General features: G+C 48.7%; 3 protein-coding genes across 3 annotated transcripts; 1 reads left to right on the top strand and 2 right to left on the bottom strand.

Moving 5' to 3' along the window:
- Positions 1 to 6262: 6262 nt before the first annotated feature.
- On the top strand, positions 6263 to 8177 carry J7337_001367 (uncharacterized protein; the record flags this gene model as incomplete). The annotated part of the gene is made up of 3 exons (XM_044819109.1): positions 6263 to 6552; positions 6690 to 6879; positions 6963 to 8177. 3 exons carry the CDS (start codon positions 6263 to 6265, stop codon positions 8175 to 8177), a joined length of 1695 nt encoding a protein of 564 aa, XP_044686811.1.
- A 2472-nt stretch (positions 8178 to 10649) lies between these two features.
- J7337_001368 (uncharacterized protein) lies at positions 10650 to 12380 on the bottom strand (the record flags this gene model as incomplete). Its single annotated transcript, XM_044819110.1, has 4 exons — positions 10650 to 11664; positions 11711 to 12080; positions 12132 to 12222; positions 12273 to 12380. 4 exons carry the CDS (start codon positions 12378 to 12380, stop codon positions 10650 to 10652), a joined length of 1584 nt encoding a protein of 527 aa, XP_044686812.1.
- A 587-nt stretch (positions 12381 to 12967) lies between these two features.
- J7337_001369 (uncharacterized protein) lies at positions 12968 to 13930 on the bottom strand (the record flags this gene model as incomplete). Its single annotated transcript, XM_044819111.1, has 3 exons — positions 12968 to 13217; positions 13269 to 13565; positions 13614 to 13930. The coding sequence occupies 3 exons, from the start codon at positions 13928 to 13930 to the stop codon at positions 12968 to 12970; spliced, it is 864 nt and encodes a 287-aa protein (XP_044686813.1).
- Positions 13931 to 17800: the final 3870 nt, after the last annotated feature.

Raw genomic sequence — 17800 nt, forward strand, 5'->3', positions numbered from 1 at the left:
ATCAGGACAAGGGTCCAACACACCACCAACCAAGCAAAGACATGAGAAACAAGCCGTTCCGGGAGCTTTGGGTGCCATCAGAGAAGTGGTGGTGGGCATGAAAGCATGGCACATGGCCGTAGCTCAATCTGCAAGGGTGTGGGGCTTGCATCAACGTTTCGTTTCGTTTCTCGACGAGGATAAGCTCGAGTCCTCGAGATGAGTCGTCATTGTCCGACTGGGACAGCAAAAGGGTGACAGCCGGCATGGAATAGCACGCATCAACTTATGCTATCATGTACTTGATGTATGTATGTATGGCTGACTCGACCAATTCCAAGGCACGGCGGACCGGGCGGTTAAACAAGGTTGGCTGTGTATAATATCATGACACGCATGCGCACGAGATCATGCAAACGGGAACTTCGGTTCCATCTGTCTTAGGCGTACTTGCATCGAGGTACATAAACTGGTGATAGCTACCATGGTAGAGATTGCAATGTCTTTGACGGGACTAATTCGAAGGTATTTCTGCTTCCAAAATTCTTATTCTTCTACAAGATGAAGCCTAATATAGAAAACTGCGGTTCAGACCTAAAGCATCCGTAGGATATATGCACCTTCTCTGAGATCGATACCATTATCAGGGATATACGAAGGATATCGGTGTTTCGGGGGTCGCCAATATGCGAGTGGAATGATCATGTCAAGATGAGGAGGAATTAACGCAAAGGACGCCAAATCATCTGACTGAAAACGGCAGCGCTGTTCAAGACATATACAGGACGGGCACCGTTGTGGGCAATGCATGGAACAGAAGCTTGTGAACAGCACATGATCGTTCGTAGCGGGAAACGACCGTTTGAGGTTGATCAGATCGACCTCCAAAACGTCAAAACGGGTTCTACAAGTGCCCACTCACATGAAAATCACGAGTCGAATCACGAATCACGACAACCACAGAATAAAAATGTGGATCGTACAACAAAAAGGGCCGCTAGGATCAGTTAAATTGCACAGTTGCATAAAACCTCAAACAAGATCATCTCGTGGAACTGCTTTGCCAGTTTATTATTGGGCAAAATGCGAAAATGTGCGAGTAGTCGTTCTCAATCACGTACAAGTAAGACCGGTCAAGCGTTCTTTTGTTGATAACGGTACAGCCACGGAAAATTATTATCATTCATTCCTCATAGTGAATAAATCATGATCCTCAAATAGGAGAGAGTCTAGCCACGCTGTAAATGACGGGGCCAGCGTAAATGGCCACTGATCAAGCGTAAAACGAGTAAGCCCAGTCGCAGTATAAAGAGGCGACAAAATTTTGAGCCGCGACATGAATAGAACAGGGTCCCTTCAACAGACTCAGGTCTACGGAGTACAGTGAAGAAGGGATCAGCTTCGCTCATCAGGGATGCCACCCCAAAACTCTCAACATCGAATGTCGGTGTGCCCTGGATAAAATTTTATCACAGTGGGCACTGGATCAAAACGAACTCTCTGCTTCGGGCTCTGTTCCGGGGTTCCAAAGCGCGATGCAACACTGATTGCTATTGAAGAAATAAACCGTCTTGGACGTTGGCGATCGAGTTCAACAGAAATCATCCGCAACCTTTTACGTCCCAATACTTGCCAGACACAAAGAGGCTGCAGGGTTGGTCCCACAACCCGAAATCCTGCATGTGGAGAGCTGTGGTTGAATATGGGTGCTGATGGGCATGTGGACCTAGATTGCATTGTCAACCGGCCACGGACCATCATCATGTATGTATGTATGGTGATCATGAGGTGTGCACCAGAAGTATCAAGGTATCCTGTCCTCGGTGTGAGGAAAAACAGCGGAATGACTTACACCAAAAATCGCTGATCTCCCACCAAAGCCCGTCCGCTGTATTTCCTCACCCCCTAGCCTGTTAGCCTGCTCTTCTTCTTGTAAGGTTATTGGTGTGCGAATCTCCGAAACGAGGTGGTTGTAGATTAGAGCCAAGTCGACACGGTGAGAAGGATCATGGAAGATCATATCAGTTAAAATTATAACGCCTCGGGAGCCAGCTCAGACGAAAAGAAGGAGCCCCAAACGGAACCATAGTTTGAGGCCCTTAAAGCACGTGAACTTCAATTTGATGGCATTCTCATGGCTCCTGTCTAACAAAGCCACCGTCAGCCGGTTTAAGTTAGCAGACGTGGAATATGATTGGAACACATTCTTCTGGCACATCCAGAGATTTGGTTGTACCGCTCGTGCCGCTGCCCACGAATACTGTGCAAAGTTGTTATTGTCTCGGCCTTGATCCGCCTGGATAGATAGTATGTGTCTTGCCAACCGAGTGCCTAACTTTCAATAGTAAAAGTAGTCTCGGAATGCTTGAGTCATGGGAATGAAGGAATGAATATCCGTATCGTAGTCCAAATAGCTGATCCACTAGTATCAGAGGCTTCTGAGCGGTAATCGGCCCAAGCTGGCTTGGTGATCGCGGCTCTGGCTGATCTACTATCCCCAACTTGTCACAAATCTGTGCTGGAGTTGATTAAGGCGGTAGCTGAACTGGGAGTCACCTGAACGCATGGTGAGGTAGAGAGCGCGATCGTGTGAGCCACGGCTGGGGTCAATTAGTAGTCTGGTCTACCCTCGATTATGGAATCAAATCCTGAGTGGCTGATGAAAGGCCTGAGTGTGACATCGCGGAACCGTGACATTGTTGTGCCTCCACTGTGAATTGGTAGACAGCTTCTAATGTTCGTGTTGGACAATGGAAATGGCTGTGTGTGTGGAATGAGAGAGCGTGCAGGGTGATATGTACTAATACCTGGTAATCATATGTATAGCTCGACTTAATACACGTTGAACGTTTGGTGTGTACTCCGTATCCTTGGATTCAACCTCCGTTCTTGATCGCATTTGCTCAAATGTTGGTCAATCTCCAGGGTAGCATTCTCCTCTTTCATCGTGATTCTTGAAAGTGAAAGAGCTTAACAACAGGCGAATAAGGGTCGTGGAGGCGAGGAGTTGCGGGTCTAGCGGTCAAAGTAAGGTACCGATACTATCTTGGGAATCAGAAAGTATGCGCTTGGTTCACAAGTCCAGCGAGGTACCTTTCGTGCATGACAATGTATCTTTTATGGGGTCCAGTCCCTTGCCTCAGTCGACCGTATTGATTGATTCGCCAGAGTACCTTGAGTTAGGGCACAATGCGGGTACTGTTTAATACGACGTTCTAGCTAGCGCCCAGCCGCCGTAGGGCCATGCTTAGGCTTGAAACCAGGTCAGACCAGTCTCTCCTTGAACTTTTGGTCTTAGGTAAAGAAGGTAGGTAACGTTAAAGAAATCGATGAGCAAGGAATCACCAGATCCCAGACCAACCTGCTGTGTAGCGTAATGGTGTGCTCGGTAGAGTTTCCATGATGGCCGGCTCTCGTAGCCACGACATGTTGGAGGGTTGATACATAAGGTTACTGGATAGAAGCGGTTGTCAGAGGATGACGCTGGTGCGGGTAGCTGAAGCGTGACCTGATATGACATGACCTGACAGTTGGGTGCATCCCACGGCAGAACAGGGGATACGCTGTGGACTGGGAGAAAAGCAGCAACAGTGTTGGTGTCGTAAAATCAAACAAAACACAATCCTTGACCTGAGACGAGTTCAAATCCAAGCTATTGTCACAATATCCATTGCAGTAAACATGAGACAGTAGAGCCTCATGGTAGCTATGGGCCGCACCGTGGTTCATCTGAGTGCCAAAATGGTGCCAGGAGACACAACAGAGCCAAGAAGCCAATGACAGGGCCATGCAGTCCAGCAGACGACCTCTGCGCTGGGGAGAGCACTGACGACTGGCTGGAGACTGCCACTTGTCGAAACGCTCTGGTCCTGGCATAACAACATCATCTCGGGTTCTGCTATATTGATCCACCCAAGACCATGTCAATTGTGTTGATCTTGGCCGCCTGGGCACGGCGCACTCGTCGGCACTGGGCTCAAGCGAGAAATCCAGGACAAGGACTTAGTGGATAGTTCGGAAAGAAGCCTGTTCTGCTGTCAAGGGGCTTTTAACAAGGCCGGTGACATGAGGCGGCAGGACATTGGATGTTGATTGGATTCTGGTGGAAGATCCTAGAGCTGCGTATGTATGTAGAATATTTATTATTAAGAATAATATCCGTACACAGCCACCGGAACAATACAACGAGCTGCCGAGTCAAAGAAAGCCATACTAGTAGTTGTACGGAGTAAAGGGATGTGCACATGACTTTGGCCCCTTTGTGACCCTTGGGATGCACGAGGAGGCCAAGTGCTAGACCAAATTGCTCGGCAGAGTGGAGATGGGTGATACAGACAATTGAGGGAACAGGTGGGTTGGAGATCGATAGTGAGCACCGTCTGGAGACCCTGTTCATGCTATTGCTCAGAAACCGAGAAAATCGGTGGACAATGAATAGCGAAATTTGTCTTCCATTTCTCTAGGACCAAGACCCGCATAATTGAGTCAGAGCTGGAGACGGGTTGAGCAAGCCTTGACATGGTTTTCTATAGTGGTTGATGGACAGTCAACATATTCCATGGTTCGTTTGAATCGAGGGATGATTTCTATGCCCAAGATGGAGCGTATGGATGCACGTGATACAGAATAGTGTTGAGACCTTGTGCAGGCATTTTTGTATACACCGGCAACGGAATCAAGGTGTGATGATGATTTTTATTCTGTAGCTATCTCGAGGACAGTTGATATCATAATACAACACAGAACAGAGTACTTGGCATTGCTCGGAGGACGCCCTAAATTATCAGTCAAGTATCAGAGGCCGGTATGTAGAATGAGTAATAGCCTGGTAGGTATGAAATAAAGCTTATATCGAGAATATCAAAGAGATGATGAGCAACGGAAGTGGAATTATTCGATACGGCTGAAACGGAGGATACGGTGAGCGCCTTCCCTTGCTTCCTTCCATTTGCTCCATGTGCTGGAAGTTGGCAAGGAAAGTGCGATTTACTATTCCCTAGGTACATACTTTATTTAACCTGCCCGCCTGTGATGAACGTGCGCCCAGTTGATATGGAACCCAAGTCGTGAGGGAAGGTGAGGAACAAGTGTACCATCTGAGACTGAGAAGGTACGTGTCGAGTACTCCCTACGTGGGCCCTGACTATGCTACAGCAATTTTGTCCGCGGCTAGCGTCATTCGCTAGAGTCAATCCACTGGTAGCCGGCAGGTCGATGGGGCATTGGCAATATTAGTTCCACTTGTTTAATGCAGCACAGACCAGGGCATCACCCAGCAACAACAAGGAGAGAAAAATGAGATTGTTGAGAAGGAGCACAGAATTGGTTTAACGAGAGACAGGTAATTTTGAGGAGATATTAGTTGCTGGGGAACCAGATGAGTGATGTATCATGTTGTAGATTACATGAGCTGTGGTGGATGTACTGTAATTGTACGGAGTAAATTCTTATCAAACGGATAGATATGGAGTAAATGCGATCTCATGCTCAACTATCAGTGGGTGATGTGCCCTGTAATTTGAAGGTGTTTTGACGCGAAAGTAGCCAATGGATAGACTAGTAAGCGGATCGTTTACTGATGAGGTGCTGGTCCGCTGACATTAAGAGATTATGGTTCTTGATGAATAGAACAACCAGACTTGAAGAACCCGAATCAGATCTCGGACAGTACAGTCACTGTCACTGCAGATACGGTCCAGTGATTCCTCGTGCGGCACCAACACTGGATCTAAACTGTACGGTACGGCTAGCCACTGATCAACTGAAAAGTCGATTCAGGTGCTGATATGAGGTGCCAGCCCATCACTCACTCACACTTATGACTCCTCTCCTCTCCTCCCTCTCTCCCCTTTAGGTTGCTTCCCTCTGTTGCAACTAACCCTGCCCTTGCCGGTCTTTAATCTCTTCACTCCCCTAATTCCCGCCCACTTTTGCTGCACACGCCCCGCCCGGACCCACATCCTTAGGTTTAGGCCTGTTCACTGTATGTGACCCTGGGTGTCTGAATGTACCGTACCCTTCCATCCTGGGCATCCATGGGATAGGATACCCTCTCTTCTGATCCCTTTTTCACAGTAAGACACCAACAAATAAGTACCCCAAGCCTCCCCGTCTTCTGCAAACCTCTCTTCCCTCCTTCTTTCCCCCCTACCTGCTCTTCAGCTCCATCTGAAATCCAACGCCTTTTTCTGGATTAACTTCCTTTTTTCTTTCCTTTTTTATACCAACGTCTTTGTTTGTTGTGATACCCAATCTCATTTGATACCCCCCAAAATCTTTCAAAATGGCCGAGGAACAGAAGAACGTCGAGGTCCCTCAGGAGACCAAGCCTGAGATCGCTGCCCCTGCCGCTGGCATCTCCGCCCCTGCTGTTGAGGCTCCCGTCGAGACAAAGCCTGTCGAAGAGACTCCCGTTGTCGCCGCCGAAACCGCTGCCGCGACAGAGGAGAAGCCCGTTGAGGAGACCAAGCCTGCCGAGGAGGTTGCTAAGGCTGAGGAGAAGAAGGAGGAGGAGGTTAAGCCCGTTGAGGAGGGCCACTTGAACCACAAGGCTCAAGGCCTGAGCTTTCCCAAGTAAGTAGAACAGCATGTGCCACTCCCAGCCTTGCTTTCGCCAAGTTTTCTACGTCTTGGGGCCAAGAGACCTTGCTCCTCTAAACGCTTCAGGATTAGAACTATCAGGAACATGGCACTAACGTCACTCCGTTTAGAAACCTCATCCCCAGCAAAGAGTTCTTTTTCTTCGGCATCGAGGCTATCGAGCCCAAGGCTCTTTCCCACTACCTGAAGAGCGAGAAGTCAACTGAGACTGCTCACTCCAATATTGCTTGGGCTTCCGAGACTGGCAAGGGTCTTCTCTTCGTTGGTGACAAGAAGAACCCCTCTAGCGTCATTAGCCTGGTAAGTTTGGGCCCACAGAACTCTGGTCTCGTGCAGCGTCAACTACCGACATGTCACAGCAAGCTAACCGCCAATTCCCGTAGGCTGATGCTACTGAGCCCGAGATCGATGGGTCTCATAAGTTCCACCTCACCTCCAAGGGTAACAAGCACACCTTCAAGGCTTCCAGCGCCGCTGAGCGCGACAACTGGGTTTCTCAACTGAAGCTCAAGATCGCCGAGGCTAAGGAGCTTGCCACTACCGTCATTGAGTCTGAGACCTACAAGACCACTCTCGAGAGCTTCAAGCCTACTCCTGTCAAGAAGGAGGAGAAGGTCGTTGAGACCGCCAAGGAGGAGACTCCCGCCGAGGCTGCCGTTGCTGTACCTGCTACCGAGGAGGCTGCTCCCGTCAACGAGGAGACCCCCAAGGAGGAGGAGGTCAAGGACGAGCACAAGAAGGATGTCAAGTCCGAGGAGCCCAAGCGTCGATCTGCTAGCCGCAAGCGAACATCTTTCTTCGGCTTCGGCAAGAAAGAGGAGTCCAAGAAGGAGGCCGAGGCCAAGCCTGCCGATGAGGTCGCTGTCGAGACCCCTGCTGTTGAGGAGACCCCTAAGATCGATGAGCCCGTCAAGCCTGTCGAGGAGGTTGTTCCCGCTGCCGTTGAGGAGCCCGCCAAGTCCGCTGAGGAGACTGCCCCTGAGACCGCCCCTGCTGCTGCTGAGGACAAGCCTGCCGAAAGTCCCAAGGAGAAGCCCACCGCCACCAAGCGTAACAGCTTCTTCGGAAACGTCTTCTCGAAGAAGGAGAAGAAGACCCCTGAGCTCAAGCCTACTGAGCCTGAGGCTACCAAGGAGGCTGAGGCTGAGACCACTGCTCCTGTGATCCCCCCTGTCGAGGCCACCACTCCTCTCGCTGTTGACGTTTCCAACCCTGCTACCGTCCCTACCGAGACCACTGAGACTGCTGCCGCCACTTCTCCTGCCCCTGAGGCCAAGAAGGACCTTAAGGAGAAGCGCAAGTCTTCTCTGCCTTTCGCTTTCGGCAAGCGTGACAAATCTCCCGCCCCTGCTGAGGGAGAGAAGAAGGAGTCTCCTTTCTCGAAGCTCCGTAACACCATCCGTGGCAAGTCCCCCAAGCCTGCTGAGAAGCGCGCCGAGGAGAACAAGGAGGAGACCGTCCAGGAGGAGCCCACCGACGCCAAGGCTGAGGAGCTCAAGACCGATGAGGCTCCCAAGATTGAGGAGCCCGCTGAGCCCGAGGCTGAGGACAAGCCCAAAGATGCTGCTCCCGCTCCTGTTGTCACCGCCGCTGCCTAGATGGCTGCCCGGCTCTGAGCGTTGAGATTTACGACTGAATTCACAATGAAACAACCCCAACACTATACAACACGCGCATTGAGAGGGTTTGGGAATGGAAGGATGGAACTGCATTTCTTCACAAGATACCAAGATACCCTGTCGAGACTGCTTCACTGATACCAATTTCCATAGCTAAGTTACTGAATATGACGGAGGAGAGGAGGATGTTGAACAAAATGGATATCTGATGGATGTCCGAAAATCACCAAAAAAATGTTGAATGGGCTCTTGACTTTGATGAGTCGAGTTGCCCGCGTCGTTGCTTCTTGTTTTTCTTGTCTGATACCCGGGATGGAGATAATTAATACCTAATAATACAACTGCTGCGTGTTGACTATTTTGTCTGCCTCTACTTCCTACCAATGAAGTGATTGTTTTGTCTTTACCACTCAAGCCTTGAAAGCTGTTACATTATTGTATTTTAGGTCTTGAGAAATAGATATGGTTGGCGATGGTCTTCATTCTTACCATGTGGCGTTATCTGTATCGATTGAGTTGTCTTCAACAAGCATTGGCATTACACTTGCTGTTCCTTATCCTTGGCTTTCCCCACCTTCTTGAAGACTATGACGAACAAGAGGATCAAAATCCAAGAGTAACGAGTCTTCGAGGCTTATGCTAAACGTTCCTAAATTGTCCTAATGTTACCTAAAGAGTTCTTTAAATCAAGGACTTTAGTATTTGACTAACATCAAGGCCAGAAATACCAAGGCCCTGGCAGGACATATAGTTGTGGCACTCCAACACTTCAAGCACTCAAGTCTTTAGAAAGGCCAGTACTCGGCCAGATTGGGCCAAATACGGCGGATTCATCTCAATCCCGCGGGACTTACGTCGTTGTACTTGGATGCTGTCAACTCCAGAACTGGTCCTTGCTTTGTGGCGGACGAGAATCGACTTGGTGTCTCACCGACTCGTAATGTTGGTGCGTTGTGGGCTGTCGGCGATACCGACACCTTGCCTGATTCTATGGATACGCGTGTGTTGAGGACGCAGATAACTGTGCATAACGAAGATGGCAAGGCCGAAACTATTCGCGTCGACGCCTTTTGGTCTTTCCTCCAGTGTTAATGGTATCGTGAATCTCTCTCTACCCGCCAGCGGACACGACGAGAACCAGCTTGCTTCAGGCAAGGAATGGGGCAATACTCTCCAGGATGCATACTTCAACATTTCTACCCCCCAGAACCCGCTTACTTTTGGTGAAGACTCGAGTGACACTCTCCGGGTATGAGCTTTGGGGTGAACGGCTACCAACTACCTACCTGGCCAGTAAAGAGCCCAGTTCGGTTGAGCGTATTCTCTTGATATCTAGCAGAGTCTACTAAGCCATTGCAAGCTATCCCAAGTCATATCAAATTATCCCTAAACTGCCTTAGGACCCATGCTACTTAGGTCTAACATTTTCAAGCTTCCAGTACCTAAGATATATAAGTTCTTCAGATAAAGGGACATCAGTAATCAGATAAAAGGCATCAAGAACCAGGCAGAATCATTTCCCGAAATCGGGCCAAAGCTGTCCTCAAGCACTTCGGCAAACTCAAACCTCAAATACCTGAGTTTGCTGCAGATAAGCTTTATATATATGTATCCAGTCTCTCAGGTCAGGGACCTGGGTCAACCACTCAACCAAGCCTGGTTAATATCGACCTTATGAGGTATGAACGCGCAACACAGCTCCAGTGTGGTATATGGGCGATCGTTTTGGATATCCGCTCGGAGAACGACTACGTTATTAAGATTGCAAAAGGCATGTCAAAGGTCTGGGAAGTCAAATTTCCCGAATCGAGCTGTTTCCTCCACCTGACATGGCAGACGAAGTCATTGACGTCAAAGGATGGACTGTTTACTACGATGGGTTCAATGTGGATGTGGATAAGTAGGTGCGATTTGCGGCTGATATGCTGATTTCTGGTCCGCGCTAGAACTGTCATTGACTTACAATATGCTGGGCCATGTTGCGGGCGAAGAGGATTAGAACGAGGACAGATCAGAAGAGGGTAGTGGTGCATGGCTGACGGGAGGAGGCAAACGTAAAATGATCTTGGGTGCTTGATGGTTGCCACTGTTAACAGTCAGTTGCTGGCTTGAGCATTCCTTATTATGGTGAGAAGTCGTGAAAGTTGCACTATTCTGTAGCTCTTAATGGTCTAGATCACGATTTGGGTGCGTCCTTTGATCAAATATGTTGATAATGTTGCTTCAGAAGTATTTATAATAGTGTTCCCCTGAAAACCCACCAAAGTGTTGTCCGAAGGAGAAAGGCACCTATACAGCTTGTCTTCAATTTATATGAACTAAGTTGTAGAATAAACCACTCTGTGGCTAGTATCTGGTGTGTGTAGAAGTATCGTTCTAGCTGATGGTGACAACTTCTTTCTTCATTACATATCAGACTAAATTCGCGCATTGTTTGCCATCCTCTTCAGTTTATGACTGAAGGGGCTTGCCCATGCCTCCATATGTGATCATCTTTGTAACCTGATACTCTCCAATTCCATACAGGGAACCCTCACGACCGAACCCACTCTCCTTAACACCACCGAACGGCGCAGCAGCGTCAGAAATAATACCAGTGTTGACACCAACCATACCAACCTCAAGAGACTCGGCAATACGGTGCACACGCTCAATATCCCGTGAGAAGAAATAGCCTGCAAGACCGACTTCGGTGTTGTTGGCCATCTTGACAACTTCTTCCTCTGTCTCAAAGGGGAAAAGACCAGCGACGGGTCCAAAGGTCTCTTGCGAGGCCATGTCCATCTCAGGGGTCATGTCACGGATGACAGTGGGTGCATAGAAGTTGGATCCAAGGTCGTTGAGTCGCTTGCCTCCGATGGTGATCTTTCCACCCTTCTTCTCAGCATCCTTAACATGAGCCTCAACCTTCTCAATAGCTCGATCGTGGATCAGAGGTCCATGTGTAACGCCCTGGTCAAACCCATTGCCTACACTGAAAGACTTGACCTTTTCGGTAAACTTGGACACGAACTCATCGTAGATTCCGCGCTGGACATAAATCCGGTTGGCGCAGACACAGGTCTGTCCCGAAGATCGGAATTTGGACGCAATAGCTCCAGCCACAGCAGCATCCACATCAGCGTCATCAAAGACGATGAAAGGGGCATTACCACCAAGCTCCATGGAGAGCTTCTTGAGAGTGCCGGAAGACTGCTTCATGAGAAGCTTGCCAACACCAGTGGACCCTGTGAAGGAGACCTTGCGGATAGTAGGGTCAGATGTGAGAAGCTCGCCGAGCTCGGGCGTGTTTTCGTGTGAGGTCACGACGTTAACGACACCCTTGGGGATGCCTGCGCGGTGAGCCAATTCGGCCAAGGCGAGTGAAGTAAATGGTGTTTCGGCGGGGGACTTTGCAACGACCGTGCAACCTGCTGCCAAGGCTGGCCCAATTTTTCGTGTGATCATGGCGGCAGGGAAGTTCCATCTCAAGAATGTCAGTTATGTGTCTTGCAGGAGTGAAACTAACTTACGGTGTAATGAGACCGCAGACTCCAACGGGCTCCTTGATAGTCCAAACACGGTTCCCAGGAACCGAGCTAGGAATTGTGTCACCGTATACTCGTGGTGCTTCCTCACTGAACCACTCGAGAAAGTTTGCAGCATACGTTGTCTCACCCTTGGCATCGGCGATGGGCTTTCCATTTTCCCAGGTAATAATCTTTGCGATATCCTCGGCGTTGGCGGCCATGTGATCATACCAAGCCCGCAGTAGCTTTGAGCGCTCACGGCCGGTCTTGGCGCGGAATGAAGGGAACGCATCTGCAGCAGCGCTAATGGCTAATTGAGTATCCTTGGAATTGAATTCGGGGCATGTTCCAATGAGTTTACCGGTGGAAGGATCTGGACTGTGAGTATATGGGATTGTTAAGGGAGAGAAAGGGTGAAGCTCACCATGGACTTCAAATGTCTTGCCGGAGCCGGCCTTGACCCATTCACCATTGACATAACAAACATCCTGCTTGAGAAGTGATGGATCCTTGAGCTGAAGGATATTAGTTGTATGATCAGTCTCTTAGACTGTGAGAGGTGTACCTTTGGGGGAGCGACATTGGAAGCTCTCCTTGTGATCATCAATGAGATGACTGGAGATTGTCGCAGAGCTGCTCGCGATGGAGCGGCCAATTGTTGAAGAATAGCCATGTTGATATCTCAACTCACTCTCAGCAAAGTCAAATAGACAAATAAATTTAATCAATTGAAGAGATAAAGGGTCAGGACTCTGGGGATTCGCTGTTGCCAGTGACGGATCGAGGTTGGTGATGGCGGGGTGACGTCTTGTTAATCAAGCTTGTGTGGGGTTGACTAAAGCTCCCGGAGCCGGTATCTTTGACCACTATCGGCTCCGGCGGGACCGGCACAAGAGACATCGGCATGTTATTACCAATGGCCGATTAATTAACCTCAAATAGTTCAATAGTGACTCAGTCCCTGCAGTTACTTAACGTTGTTCAGCTTAGCGGCTTTGACACTGGCAATTCATGTAGAGTATCTCTGCATTTCACCAATCGACCGGGCCGTGTTTACGAAGTAGGCAATTCTACGCGAAGGATAACTCATGTAAATCTCAATGAATTATCATATTCATATATGAACAACAGTTCATGGAAGTCGAGCCTTGTAGGGCTATGTATGCTCCCTAGTATACCATCCTTAACTCCAAACACCCAATGCTCATTAATGATAGTGGCTCCTTCAAGACGTATCCTAAATGTCATCCTAATATTTCTTCAGCCATAGTATCTGTTCTGCTGAGACCGAAGTGGGAGTTGGCGATCCAGAGTGTGAAAAGCCTGCGTTCGAGGAGTATACGGCATTGCTCGAATACTGGGAGTCTTCATGTTGTGCATCTCCCAAACACCTCCCTTTGGCTCCGACGTCGTAGATCCATCTTCGTCGTCGTCGTCGTCCGAAACATCGTTGATCTTATTTGGTAGCATGGCATAGATGCTGAATCCCAGATTACAAAGATAGATTGCCCTGGATCAGCGTCAGTAAAGTTGAGGCATATAAATACTATACACCACTTACAGCATGTAAACACCAATGACAAGCGAGTATCGAGCAATCATGCAGCTCTTATACTTTCCATATGGCTTGGCAATATCGCACCCAATACGGTAGTACCAAGCTGCAGGAGCGGGATATCGTGAATCAGTGTAGTCAGGTCCAATGGTTCCATAGACGCAGACTGTGTAGAGAGCGACCATACTGACATTGATGAAAGTGGCGAAGATGGGGTACCAAACTCTCATAATAAAGGCAGTAAGCTTGCCGAGGAGGAAGAAGAGTGAAATGATCGAAATAGCGACATTGAAATTGGTGAAGCTGTCATGTTAGTCAGCGCCTTAGGCACTGTCAGAGGTACACACTCACGTTCGTGTCCAGATGAGAGCAATCTTTGGTTGAGGCTGATAATTGGCATAAGCGTAGAGAACTCTGGCCGGGTTCGAGTTGAGGGGAGGATCGTGCTCCCAGCCAATCTGCCACATATCGGTACGGTAGAGATTTGGTTGAGAGATGCCAAAGATGACCAGAGCAGGGACAATTCCAATCAGCTCAAGAGGCATTAACCACCATGTTCCCTTTCTTGATACGCGAGGCCATTTCCGGAATAAGACGCGGTAATTCTTTGCCCTGGATGGCTTATCTGTGTGCTCTTGCTGAGAGCGTTTGAAGGTTGGGAACTTCATGTTGGCGATTAACCTGATCTGATCTGAGTTAATTGACTTGCTTGGTGAAGTTGGAGTTCAATGTTGCGCTGTGTTGGCTGCTGGTAGCAGCTATGAACTGTTCCACATGCGATATCGTACAGAGTCCTGGTTGAGACCGTCAAATTCGTCTTTGCTGACCGGCAGCCAATTCAATATAGATGTAAGAAGCATTCATGGGCGGCCAGGTCGGGGTGGGCAGCCGTTTAAGGGCCTTGGAGGTGGCCATCAGCTGAGAGGGGGGGCCCATGTTGGACAGCTGTGAGAGGCTCTCGAGGAGCGAAAAGCCGCTGTGATGCTGAGTGAAGGACCTGTAGCCAGCCTGTGAGCGGGCGCCTGGAGTGATACTCTGATGCCAATCACTGCATCTCTAGGATGAGTGTCAACGGCGTGGGCCAATCAGATCAGGGAAGTGAGGTGCTATCACCACTTGTCTCCTCTGTTAAGCGCCCGGGTGGAAATCATGAGATGCCCGATAGTGATGGGGTAGCCCGATTGGTTAGGCTGGAGGCTGGAGATGCAACCTCATGTGGCTGGCTGACCAATAAGAGAACAAGAAAACAGTTGAAGATGTGCTCTTGAGTGAGTGTCGCAGGGATTGGGAACCGCCAATTCTTTGCTGTCGAGTGCTTGCATATTCAATTCCTGTGATCTGCCGCAAGAACGGAAAGAACGGGTATTTTGTGTTGGTCCTTGGCCGGATTCGGCCAGGTTTAGCCGCCTGTTACCATCTGCCAGTCGAGTCTCTATGGAAATGGCCTCAGTTGTGGCATCTCCATATACCGGTTATCCGAGATCGAGGCTGTTCAACATTCAAAGGGTAACATTCTGAGTTTGTATACTACGAAATGTGTCATTTGTGAACATCATCGGTCAGCTGGCGGCTAACAATAGCAACAGTGATGACATTATGTAACGCACAGATTACTCTGCAGCAGAGTCACATCTTTTAACCGGATCATATCATGTCATGAACACCTCAAGTCTAAAAGCTTGAATCAAAGTGAGGGCATTCCCAACTCCTGATGGTAATAACCCAATCGGTAGTTTAAACTCTGGTCCAGGCTTTCAGGCTGACCATAACCATGCCCTAACTATCAACGACCTTTCACAAGAGCAAGAACATAAAGAGAAGACAGCATACTTAGTTGGGCCCTAACTTGATTGTTAGTGAGAAAAACAGAATCATATGCTTCCGCGTATTATCGGCCACTACTGAGAAACTCCCTCAAGAATATTAACATGTTAACTAGTCCCCTTAACTGGTGTCGGCTATTAACACCAAGCCAGCCATAAAACCCGTCAAGAATGCACTTGAACCAGCCACAGCGCCCCTCAAGAGGAGACTCCGCCGTCACGGCAATAACGGGATGGCTGACACGGGAAGAAGCCGTCAGAAGTCATGGATTTTACTGAGCAGTATCCACACCGCCTCGCTTTTGGGAATTCTATGTGACGAATCATGAGCATGGGGGAAGCCGAGCTACCGGAGGATTATTCTTAAAACCAACTCCAACTCGGCCGAATAGACGATCCCATCCACAGCGGAGGAGAGAGAAAGACGCAAACCCAACGTTACTTTGACTATTGCCTTACGAAAATTACGAGACCCCGAAACTCGGTCCGAGTATTCACGGTTCAAACAGCAGAGGATTAAAGATTGGGCGTTTTTTGGTGCCAAAACTCAAGGTCAACAAGGCAAGCCAAGACTAGGGGCAGACTTCGAGACCGTGTTCTCTGGAGACGGCCACTCTCACGAACAGGGGGAGCTGAAGACATGCGGGGCCCTTGGCCTTTGAGCTCAAGGCGTGGGTAAAACAGACCGTTCTAGATCTCGCCGATCGTCATGGGTATTTCTTGATGTGGGAGGGTGAGTTCCACGCATCCGTTCCACAGGCCCAAACCATTTTATCCATTCTCCGAACAGATCGGGATTTTTTCCTTTTCTTTTTTTCCTTTGCTTTTCTGCCTTTTCCTTCTTAGCTCTGGTCTAGTCGATGACTCGTTCCGTTGATACTTACGGAGTATTTCCTTTAACATTACCCCTTTGTTCAGAACCTGCATGTGTTGACATGATATTGCGGCAATAAGAAATACATGCCTCGGTACTCCGTAGTTTCGTGTCAAACACATCTCCATCCTTGTCAGCCCAGCCCGGGTCAAGGACAAGTACACCAATTGCATGTAACTCGGGGTCTTTGCTTTGAGCGATGAGAGTGTGAAATTGAGCTTGTGACAAGTCAGTCATTAAAAGTGTGCCTGGTTGGAAGGGTTGAACTGCTAAATAGGCCCAGTATCCATGGAATGTCTGGTCAGTGATCAAATAATGGTGCCAAGACGTTGCACCGATGGTTCCGCCGCTGTTCATGTTTGATACAGGGATTTGGTCAATGTTGATAACTTGATTGTGCATGTCCTTGTCGAGGCTCTCGGCTCTCATCTCTCTCCCGTCTCTCAGTTCCGGTCCGATAAAATAAATCAGATGGCTCGATATACGATGATCGACAAGAGAGAAGGGAAAAAGCCTGATGACGGATCACTAAATTCATAGTGCTAGCAGAGATTTGACAAAGTCTAAAAGCTTGTTCGATTCCCCTGTCTTTCTCATGAGTGGTCAATACGGATCGAAACGGGACGGACTAGGTCCGGTGGTCTGGGTTCGTCTGTAGCGGCCAGAAAAGAAGCCGGCCGTATATGTATGTGGGGGGACTGCTTACTATATACGGCAGACGGCAGACGGCAGACGTGGTGAGGTTATCGGAGGAGGTGATGATATTGGTACTCGCTGGGAGTCACCATGCATCTGTTTATCATGACTGATTTTTCACTTCTCCCACAACAGGTAACTCCATTGGTGATCATAAGTTTTGTGTCCAGGTGGTCGACTCCCTTGTCAGCTTCAAGGACCCAGACCTCGAAAGCGGGTAGGTTATTTGTTGCCAAGATGATGAGATATCCACTTACAAGCTGCCTCACACCAATTCCCCGTCCTAATCTCCATGAACAAATATGACCCCGGTAACAAATCCCGGTTCGCTCTCTCTGGATGGCTTGCCTTGGCTCTCTACTCCGTACGTATGAGCTGTTACGCCTTATGCTGTGCTGTCCCGAACAATATTTCTGTTTTGTCATGGACTCAGAGTCAAGCTGAAGCTGAAGCAGATCAATGGGATGAACTATTTGTTTTCTCCATAAGCTGACGTTGATCCTTTCTTCCTCTAGATTAGACATGTCTATCTATCGTGCCCCCTTTTACCTATCATTTACTCGTTCGATGTGAATGTCACCACTAACTAGTCTTGTGCTCGTTCCTTTGCTTTGGAAATGCTATTTCCTATTCTCCCATCCATTATTTTCATACCCATTCTGTCGGTTTGTGTGGCCTGGTCTGGCCTGAAAGCTCAAATGCGGAGCAGTGATCAGCCTCTTTCCATCCTTATCTTGGTCTAACTGCCACTTTATTCGTTCATCTTGTTAATCTTCTTTCCTCTCATCTACACTCTATTATCACGTTGACTTCCCTTTTCGCCCTCTCGTCTCGCTCGGCTGACAAACAACCGAACCGACGTCAAATACCGTATCTCCACTGGACGGGAGCCTTTCTCTCACTGACAATTGCGGCTCTTTTTGACCGGCCCCAAAACTGTCAATGATTCTGCCTACTGTACCCAATAAGGCACGCTACCTACGCTACATGCCAGGACCCGTCCGTTCAGTCAATTTTGACTCCGATTCCGCCACGCCAAACCCAGCCTAACTCAGAGTTTCCGTTCGAGTCAATACTCGGCCGAATGCTTTCATCATATTGAATTGAACTGTGTTATTCATTGGTTCCCTTTTTCCCTTTGACAA

The sequence above is a fragment of the Fusarium musae genome, chromosome 1 (assembly GCF_019915245.1).
Source record: "Fusarium musae strain F31 chromosome 1, whole genome shotgun sequence".
Classification (NCBI taxonomy): Eukaryota; Fungi; Ascomycota; class Sordariomycetes; order Hypocreales; family Nectriaceae; genus Fusarium; species Fusarium musae.